This window comes from Diplotaxodon limnothrissa, linkage group LG14 (genome assembly GCF_057381915.1).
Source record: "Diplotaxodon limnothrissa isolate DT_005_m linkage group LG14, D_limnothrissa_male_GT1.1, whole genome shotgun sequence".
Classification (NCBI taxonomy): domain Eukaryota; kingdom Metazoa; phylum Chordata; class Actinopteri; order Cichliformes; family Cichlidae; genus Diplotaxodon; species Diplotaxodon limnothrissa.
Window position 1 is genome coordinate 5,174,039 of NC_140609.1, and position 10,523 is coordinate 5,184,561.

The 10,523-nt window shown below is 43.8% G+C and overlaps 1 protein-coding gene across 2 annotated transcripts in view; it reads left to right on the forward strand.

Annotated features, from left to right (window-relative positions):
- Positions 1-366: 366 nt before the first annotated feature.
- The window catches only part of nlk2 (nemo-like kinase, type 2), a 63,319-nt gene continuing 53,162 nt past the window's right edge, over positions 367-10,523 (forward strand). For both annotated transcript variants that reach the window (XM_085371365.1, XM_085371364.1), the window contains exon 1: positions 367-2,101. In XM_085371365.1, the coding sequence (XP_085227491.1) occupies positions 1,623-2,101 (479 nt within the window). In that variant the 5' untranslated portion in view covers positions 367-1,622. The remainder of the gene's footprint in view (positions 2,102-10,523) is intronic.

The window sequence follows — 10,523 nt, forward strand, 5'->3', positions numbered from 1 at the left end:
CATCAGCAACTAGAAATCCACTTTTTTTCTTTTCTTTTACGGAGCAGTGTTCTTTGTATAGAGAAGTAGTAAGTCTGAAGTCATATCATATTTTATTATTTTAAAATTATTTTCAATTCAATCATTTAATTTTAATCCCTGGTCTGGATTCTGAATATTTTCCTGCAATGAAGTGAGCGGTGTTTTTCTCTGCATCTATGTGGAGATCATTGGGCTTTTCGGTCAGCTATCAACCCCGCTGTCACCCCAGCTAACACGCGCCACTGGCTGCTCGTTGTGACAATCAAGGAGGTTACAATTACGTCATTGCCGTGCGGAAGACGATTGGTTGGCGACCCTGCCTAATCTCAGCGCTGAGCGGCTAAGGTTTTGTTCACCATGTTGGATGAACAGCTCATTTCAGTTACCTCGTGACCAATACTTTTATCATGTCACATAAGCGTCGTGAGCTTGAGGTGTAGAGGATCAGCCGAGTGACGTTTTTTTTCCTCAACTGACAGCGTCAAGGCCCAGCGGAACCAACGGAAGGACTGCTGTTTTTATGTGGAGATACAGATACCCATTAGCTAGCTCTGAGTTGTCAGATTGAATAAGGCTGTCTAGCTCCTGGCGGTAGATTTTGTCCCACAACAAACGGATTTAACTTGTTAGTCTGTTTGGATGCGCGCTTCTGAGCCGTATTAGGACAGAGTAGAATACAGATACACACACAAAGCTGTCGATGGGGGAATTACTTTGTCTGCCAGCCGTCTGTGAGGATTTCTCTTCTCGTGTTTTGAGTCATGGTCGAAGCTTCGTCACCCTGTCAAACTGATGGGGGTTTCTTTGGAAGCACGCGGCTCGCTGGATTTCTATAATAATATGTGAATAGGGTGGATTGCCGAGGCCCGGGCCTGCCTGCCTCTCTGCGCTGCTGTATTGTAGCCTTGGCTGGGTTACACCTCCTCTGCACCGGATCAGCAGCGTTAATTACGACTCTGAGATTACCTCTGCCATCAGAGTAGCTGTTTGGCCTGTGCACACATCTTAAGGAGAATTCAGTTTGGAATAACAGATGCGATTTTAAGCCGTGTGGTGAGAAAAGCAACGGCGCCAGACCCGAGTGTGTGGCAAACTTGGAACACTTATAAGATGAATGCTCTGCTTCCCATGTGACCTGCTTTAGATCGCACTGTTTTATTAAGAGGGGAAGGTGAATTTTTCCCAGGAGGAGAGGTTGAACAGTCTCTGTGAAGTGCATATAAGTTTTTTTTTCTATTGAATATTTTCGGTTTGTCACTGACAGCAGTGGCACTGTTAAAGCTGCATAGATTGTATGTTTGGGTGGTCCATTGCCCATAATATGCTCTCCGTCACTAGTTTCAGACTTCAGTAGTCTAATGGTGTACCTAATAGAAAATTAATTTAGGGGAAGTGGGGCAGAGCCTAGTTAGTATTATGCTAAAACGCCATACCAGATATCGGAAAATTTCTGTCAAAGTGATTGACTTCGGACGCTTAAAGGACAAAATATATTTTCTCTATGTTTGCCATAAGTTGTATTAACCGTGGGGTTGCTGTCTGGTTGCCATTAGTATCATTTTGAGAAGCAGTTTGAAAAGGAGGCATTTAAGTATCATTGGATGGCTCTTTGCGGTACAACTGCTGCAAATGTTACAAAAATGATGGCTGCTTACAACGGTGGCTCCTCAGCAGTAGCTGCCCATCACCCCCATCACCACCACCACCAGCTCCAGCACCTACCGCCTCCCCACATGCATCACCACCACCACCACGCGGGCCAGCACCACTTACAGCACCCAGGCTCAGCCGCTGCTGTGCACACGGTCCAGCAGCACACATCAACGGCTGCCGCTGCGGCGGTGATGCTAAACCCCGGACAGCAGCAGCCCTACTTTCCCTCTCCAGCCCCCGGGCAAGCTCCCGGGCCGGCGGCGGCCGCGGCTCCCGCACAGGTCCAAGCGGCTGCAGCAGCCGCTGTCAAAGCTCACCACCACCACCACCACCATCAGCAGCAGCAGCAACACACGCACCATTTACAGCAGCAGCTGGATATTGAGCCTGACAGACCCATCGGCTACGGGGCGTTTGGAGTTGTCTGGTAAGTGCAGTGCACTGCGCGCTCATAATGCATCTCTGTATCCACTAATACTACTAACAGGCCATGGCTTATTAAAGTCGTTCATTAGTGTTTCGCATCCCTCTCCAGCAGCAGTTTTTTTTTTCTTTTCTTTTTTTCTTTTCTGTCTCAACCCATAGTCTCTAAACTTGAGCCTGTTGTCATACTGAAGACGTTTGCACTGACTTCTGCTAAGTGTTTTAGTTTTGTAAACATTTGCACGTGAGTAAATGTTTACAGTTTTTTTTCCTGACTTTTTGTATATTGTTTACAAAGACTAATTGTATTATGCCTAATGAGTACTAATGATCAAAGACAACACATGTCCTGAAGTCCAGAGATAATTCGAGGAAATTTCCAGTTGGTCTCTTGGTGTTAGTAATCTTAGTTTGACTCGATAAAAGTGTCAGAAAATGGGCTTCTTGAGTTTTTAATAATGTGAATGTTTGTCCCATGGAAGATCGTAAGCAGCATTATGGACTTAAATTTATCACTAACGTCAGAATGTCTTGGCCCAGAACACCAACGTAATAATTTCACCTGCATTCTGCACTGAAGAGAAGCCTGACGTTGGCAGTGATAACTGTGGGTGGCTGTAGTACAGCAGGTCGTCTACTAACTGGAACGTTAGTCATTTTCCCCGAGGCATCCACTGAAGTGTGAGTGCGTGTGTAAATGTTAGGAAGCGCTTTTATGAATGTGAAATATGTGAATGGCGCATGTAATTGAACGCGCTTTGAGTGCTCAAATTGAGTAGTGGTAATATGCATATAGTTTTTTTGTTTTTGCAATTTAGCAAAAATAATAATAAAAAAAATAATCATCTGCTTCTTCAATTTAGCCTCACATTCTGTGGATTTATTTCACTGTCTTCAGCTGATGTGTGTATGTACTAGACACTTGTAGACATGTGATTGTTAACCTCCCCACCATCACCAAAATAAAAGTTTATCCCCGACTATGATGGTGGACTTAATAGTAATAAACTAAGATCTCGTCTTTTATCCGAACATGCTGACATGTTGAGTTCACTGAACAAAAATGGTACTTCAGTTGTGTATGTACACTTACGATGCATTAGCCATGCAGTGTTTAAACTGTAGCTGATGTAGAACAAAAAAAATAAAAGTTTAACTAAGCCTCATCTTTTCTTTTTTTTAAAAAAGAAAATACGTCTGCCAGGGATGTATGTGACTAATCTTTGATATTTTCATTAGTCTGTACCAGATGTACTAGCCAATGTTGTACATTTTAACTGATGCCCAATGGGGGTAAATAGTTTTCATAACCATCATTGTTAATAAAATCTTCAGACAGTCTATCACCCTCTTCCTGTAGCCACTTCCTGGGTCTCATTTCAGGGGCTCATAAGTATTTTCATCACTGAGTAGTGACAAAATTTTCTCATGATAGTCTTTTTGGTTAAGCAATACTGTGCACCTACCCTTGTCTGCCGGAAGGATGATAATGTTGTTGTCATCACGAAGTGATGTGAGTGCCTTCCTCTTCTCCATGGTGATGTTGGATGCTGGGGGCTTTGCATTGCTGAGACAGGCCGAAACTTTCGTCTGTAGTTGCTCTGCTTCCACTTTGCAATATTGTTGTTACGAATTGCTGTTTCTGTGGCTGTGATCAGCTCCACTAGCAGGATTTGTCTCGGTGTGACAGCAAAGAGAGGCCAAGTACAGGTTCACTAAAGAAGTGGACATTGCTAAACATCAGCACTCTGAGAAGATGCAGCAGCAGATCTCAGAGAATGACTCGGCCTCTGTGTGGAAAGGTTTTAGGAATATCACAAACTACAAGCCTAAAACCCCCCACTCCACTGATGACTTGCTCTTAGCCGACACCCTTAACGACTTCTACTGCCGTTTTGACGAGCCATCAGGCAGCCTTCACACCTCCAACGGCCCCAACAATAGAGACACTTTGGACACTAATTCCCCCACCTCTCCCCCCTACATAGAGCCATCACCACCTTCAAACCGTTCACCTACAACACCTCCCTCCTCACCCCACACAAAAGAGGATTTCACACCACCTCCTCCCACCACAACTCTTCATATTCATGAAGCAGATGTGAGGAAGCAGTTTAAGAACCTGAATGCTCGGAAAGCTCCCGGCCCAGACGGTGTGTCTCCTGCCACCCTCAGACACTGTGCAAACGAGCTGGCCCCAGTGTTTTCTGGCATTTTCAACTCCTCACTGCAGGCATGTCATGTGCCTGCCTGCTTCAAGTCCTCCACCATAATCCCTGTCCCCAAGAAACCTAGGATCACTGGACTAAATGACTACAGACCCGTGGCTCTGACATCTGTGGTCATGAAGTCTTTTGAGCGCCTAGTTCTCTCCCATCTCAGGACCCTCACGGCCCCCTTCCTGGACCCCCTGCAGTTTGCATATAGAGCCAACAGGTCTGTAGACGACGCCATCAACATGGCCCTACACTTCATCCTGCAGCATCTGGACTCCCCAGGAACCTACGCCAGGATCCTGTTTGTGGACTTCAGCTCTGCCTTCAACACCATCCTTCCAGACCATCTCCGAGACAAGCTTTCCCAGATGAATGTGCCTGATCCCATCTGCCGGTGGATCACTGACTTCCTGACGGACAGGAAGCAGCATGTGAGGCTGGGAAAGAATGTCTCGGACTCCCGGACCATCAGCACCGGCTCCCCTCAGGGCTGTGTTCTTTCTCCTCTGCTCTTCTCCCTGTACACCAACTGCTGCACCTCCACCCACCAGTCTGTCAAGCTAATCAAGTTTGCAGATGACACCACCGTTATTGGACTCATCTCGGACGGGGACGAGTCTGCCTACAGGAGGGAGGTTGAACGTCTGGTGTCCTGGTGCAGCCACAACAACCTGGTGCTGAATGCCCAGAAGACAGTGGAGATTATTGTGGACTTCAGGAAGCACACAGCCCCACTCCCCCCCCATCATCCTGACTGACACCCCCATCACCTCTGTGGACTCATTCCGCTTCCTGGGTACCACCATCACCCAGGACCTGAAGTGGGAGCCCACCATCACCTCCGTCATCAAGAAAGCCCAGCAGAGGATGTACTTCCTGAGGCAGCTGAAGAAATTCAACCTGCCAACACGGACGATGATGCAGTTCTACACTGCAATCATCGAGTCCATCCTCACCTCCTCCATCACCGTGTGGTACGCTGGAGCCACTATCAGGGACAAACAGAGACTGCAGCGTGTTGTGCGCTCTGCTGAGAAGGTGATTGGCTGCAGACTCCCATCTTTGCAGGACCTGTACACCTCCAGGACATTGCGGCGTGCAGCTCGGATCTCAGCTGACCCTTCTCACCCTGGACACAGTCTGTTTGACCTGCTCCCCTCAGGCAGGAGGCTCCGGTCCATTCGCACCAGAACCTCTCGCCATAAGAACAGTTTCTTCCCCTCTGCTGTTGGACACATGAACAATAACCATATGACTGTACCCGCCACTAACACATGACCCTACGCTGTGTCACTGCATCATTCTATGTTTGGCACTGATCACCACCTGCACTCATGTATATATCTTTCAACGTAGCACTCTTAATTCTTATTCTCATGTATATATCTCATGTATATCTCATGCACATATCTTTCCACGTAGCACTTTTAATTCTTATTCTCATGTATATATCTCATGTATATCTCATGCACATATCTTTCCACGTAGCACTTTTAATTCTTATCCCTACTTTTATTTTTTTCCATGTCTATTTAAGTGCTATTTATGACAGCATGTTTGCACTGAAGCACCGCAGCAATTTCCTAATGTTGTAAACCTGCTCAACATTTGGCAATAAACCCCATTCTGATTCTGATTCTGAAAATTCAACCCTTTAGCAAGGATGTTTTTCTCTGTTTGGGTGAGCTGTCTGTCAGACAAATTCTTCACCCACTTGTCCACATCCTGTGTCGCATCCTTGTCTCTTCTGGTCACTGAGGACACTCTCGGTATTTTGTGGTGGTTTCCGACGTACAACAAGTAAATCAAACTTCCTTTGTTGCCTGGTCCTAGACTTCTTGTGCTGTGCTAGATGAGCCTTCTCAGTAAAGTCAAACACCTTTTTAAGAGTATTCTCATCTAAAAGCATAGTCAGTCTCTGTCGGATCCGCTCCTCTTGACATTTTAACATGTCGATGGTAACATTTGTTTGCTTCACCCGTTCATTAAGTAACTGATGCTGTGCCTTCTGGAGAATTTTTGTTGCCCGGAAGCCTTTAACTGAAGAGCTCATTTGCAGACTTTTAGGAGTAATCCTGTTTTGTCGGCTGAATCTCAGGTGGTTCCTGTAGTCCGCCATCTTACGTGCTGTTTGCTCATACTGACGTACAAGCTTTAGGCAGTCCTTGCCAAAGTGGGTTAAAACGTCTTGATGCATTCTCAATCATCCAGGAAAGTAACTCTCCAAAAGTTGATTCTGTTCATCTGGACGTAGCGTTTTGTGGGAGAAACGTTTTGTCACTCATCCAAGTGACTTCTTCAGTCTCAGCTGTTAGATTTATTTATTTATTTTTTTAATAAAGGCGAAAGAATGAGATTCCGGATGCAAACGGTGGAATGGAAAAAGCTTATTTCCATTCCACCGTTTGCATCCGCAAAGGGTGGATGTGCTCTTTATTAACAATAGGGTGAGGAGTTCAGTCATTTAGGAGGGTCAGAGTAGAACCGCTACTCCTCCACATCGAAATGAGCCTCTGAAGCAGTCACCTCCCTGGTAAGGTGTTCTGGCCGGGCATGTCCTACCAGCAGGAAGTTGAAAAATGGAGGCAGTGAACAAAGTATCAGTGCGAGTCACAGGACCCCTGACTTTGCGTGTCTGCTGTAGTGACTTTAGAAAATGTAGGAATTAGTATTGAAGGAATGAAAAGACTTGGAGTACTGCATCTGAAACTCTGAGTGTGACGATGGAGTGAGTATTTTTAGTGTGTGTGTGTGTGTGTGTGTGTGTGTGTGTGTGTGCTCACCACTAACCCTTGAAGTTAACATTAAAATAATGCAGTAGTTCATATTGTGCAGTAAATGTAAATTTATGTACATTTTTTTTATAACACTATTTCCAGCAATGTCATACTCAACAGTTTTCTTTAATGCAAGTACTCCATACGAAAATGGCGTACTTGCATTATATAAAAATAACAATAGTAGCAAATAGAAAAACAATATATTTTTGTTAAACTGAGTTAAACCAGAGGTCAAGTCAGTGGGTAAGCACATTGGAAGTTCTGAGTTTGCTTAAATCGAGAGGGTTTTTCTAATTGAAAATTTTCTAATTGATTGCACTAACAATTTAAAAGAAATTTAGAGCTACTTCCCTAGCCAATCATAAGTAACTATGAATGTTAGGCATGCTGTGCATTGCAGTACTTTGATTTAGGCTACCTCTGCTAAGAAAAAAAAAATCTGATTATTCTGATAATAATAATTTTCGACACAAACTGAATTAAATGGTATATGGACTAGAGAGCAACTTGGGGTTAGTATCTTGCCCGAGGGTATTATTGTGTTATTGCCACTCTTTGTCTCCTCTTCCATCAAAATGAGTGAGTAGGGGGAGGTAGTGCAATGGCCCAATCCACCAAGGGAAAAGTTTTACCCAGACAGTTTTCTCTCCCTGGTGCTGTCTGCAATAGTGTAATATCTATGATGGATAAGTTTGTCAAAGTCCTTGCAAGTTGAGCATGCGGACATGACTGGATCACAGAAGTGTCTACTTTTCTTTTTCTTTTTCTTTTTTTTTTCTTCATTGTTTCATTGGCTTGAGATGATTCCTTTTGGCATAAGAACACATGCCTCTTTTGTACTCACTGTACTAAAGTCTAGAAAGAAATCGGTTGGTGCAGCGTCCCATGTGCTGGTTCATATTTATGGCTCATAACTGTTTTTTTTTTTTTTTTTTTTTTAGCGTACTGTTAGACTGTGAATGCTTTCATTTGCGGGGTGACCGTGGTTCAGGGGGTTGGGAAGCTCATCTTGTAACCGGAAGGTTGCCGGTTCGATCCCCAGCTCTTTCTCTCTTGGTCATTGTGTCCTTGGGCAAGACACTTCATCTACCACCTACCTGAGCGCCAGAGGGGCCGATGGTGCGATATGGCAGCCTTGCTTCTGTCAGTCTGCCTACAGCTACACAGCTACAACTATAGCTTGCCTCCACCAGTGTGTGAGAGTGAATGAATAGTGGAATTGTAAAGCGCTTTGAGGGTCTCGAAAAGCGCTATATAAATGCAATCCATTATTTTTATTATTATTATTCCTCAATTTCAGTTAAATTCAGTTTTAACCTGAAGAAACCTTTGGCAGAACCAGGCTGAGTCAGGGGCAGCCATCTACCATGACCGGTTGGTGCTATAGGAAGGGAGACAGGACAAAGATATGCTATGGAAGAGAGCCAGAGATTAATGATAACTAATGATTAAATGCAGAGAAGTGTGTAACCAAACAGTGAGTGAAACAGAAGCAATCAGTGCATCATGGGAAGTCCCCCAGGAACCTAGGTTTATTGCAGCACAACTAAGGATTGAGTGTCAACTAAATTATATGCTTTTTCTATAAGCGGAGATATTTTATCTGAATTTCACTCACTCCTCATTCACGCCCCTTTTAGTCTTCAGTGTGTATGTATGTATGTGTGTGTGTGTGTGTATATATATATATATATATATATATATATATATATATATTTATTTTTATTAGGGGTGCAACGATATTCGTATCGATATTGAACCGTTCGATACAGTGCTTTCGGTTCGGTACGCATATGTATCGAACAATACAACATTTGTAATTTCTTTTATCAATTTTCCTTCTGACGATGCTGTCTGTGTTGAGCGCTCAGTGAATCTGTGTTCGACTACTCCGCCTAGGCTGCACTGTCGAGCGCAGATCCACTGAGCGCTCAACACAGACAGCATAGTCAGAAGGAAGAGCGCAGGGCAAGCTAGCGAGACAGAAGTTAAGCTCTACCAGATCTGGCGTTTGGAATTATTTTGGTTTTCATGTGACGTATGACCCTGAAGGTAAGCAAGTCATGGACTAAAGTAAAACAGTATGTTGGATGTGCCATGCAATGCTCAATTACATTGGTGTGAACTAGTGTGTTAGCGCAGTTAGCTCGTTAACGTGTTGGCCGTCTAGCCCCATGCACGGAGTGATCGGCGGTAGCTCGTTAACGGAGATTTGCCGTGTTGTGGCGTTAAGGTCATTTCAACGAGATTAACCTGAAAGCACTAGTGGGAACACGACGAATATGACTGCACATTTACACCGACATCATCCTAGTGCAAAGACAAAAGCAGACAAAAAAAAGCAAGCATGCTACTAACTTTAGCCGAGTCATTTAGACAGCTGTTAGCACATGATTCTCCTTATGCTGCTGAGAATATAGCCCAGAAGAAGCGGATAGTATAGCTTTTATTTTGGAAAGAGCCATTTCTCTGTAATAAACTCTCTTTTCCAAAGATGAGTGATTCCTCAATCAGATACAGGGCTCGCAATATCGCTAGCCCGACGTCCTGGAGCTAGCGATTTTTTTCAGTCGGGCTACCAAAATCTTTCTCTTCCCTGCCCGTCGGGCTATTGTAGGAAAAATATATGTCAATGCTTTTGCATTCTTTCAGAAATGTAGCTGGGTAATTATGTCATTGGCATCGGTGAGCCACTGTCAATATGTGACATATTGAAGTCGCGTTTGAATTTGCGCTTGTTTTTTTGCTTTCACTTTGCAATCGTGCGAACTGTGTATAGAGAGCGACAGCACTGATCTGTGAGTGATGATAATTTGTGCACCAATTCCTCTGACATCGTCTTATTAATCGTTAGCTTACTATGCAAACATGACAAGTGAAATCTCCCGCAGCTTAAACATGTGAGAGGTTGATCGCGCAGAGAATCGCTGAGCTTATGTGAGTGAGTGTGTAAAAGCATTTCAGTTCTGCTGAGCCAAATAAGACAGGTCAGGGTGAAGAAGTGACAGCCAAAGAAAAGCTTACCACAAAACGGAGAAGTTATGACAAATCAGACTATAAGGCAAAAAGAAAGTGCAGCTTTATGGTTTCATGGACAAAAGAATTTCTGTGGCTGCGATATGACGAGCTAAATAACCAGGGCTGCACATAAGTGGTCCGCAGGTGCGCATTCGCTGTCAAAATAAAAAACACGCACAAGGGTTAGGGTTAAATTTAAAAACTGTACTTTTGAGTTAAAATATATATTTATAATTTTAATAAATGACAAATTAAAAATGCATGAACATTTTTTTGTATCGAAAAAATATCGAACCGTGACACCAAAGTATCGAACCGAACCGAACCGTGAATTTTGTGTATCGTTGCACCCCTAATAAATATATATATATATATATATATATATATATATATATATATATACATACATACA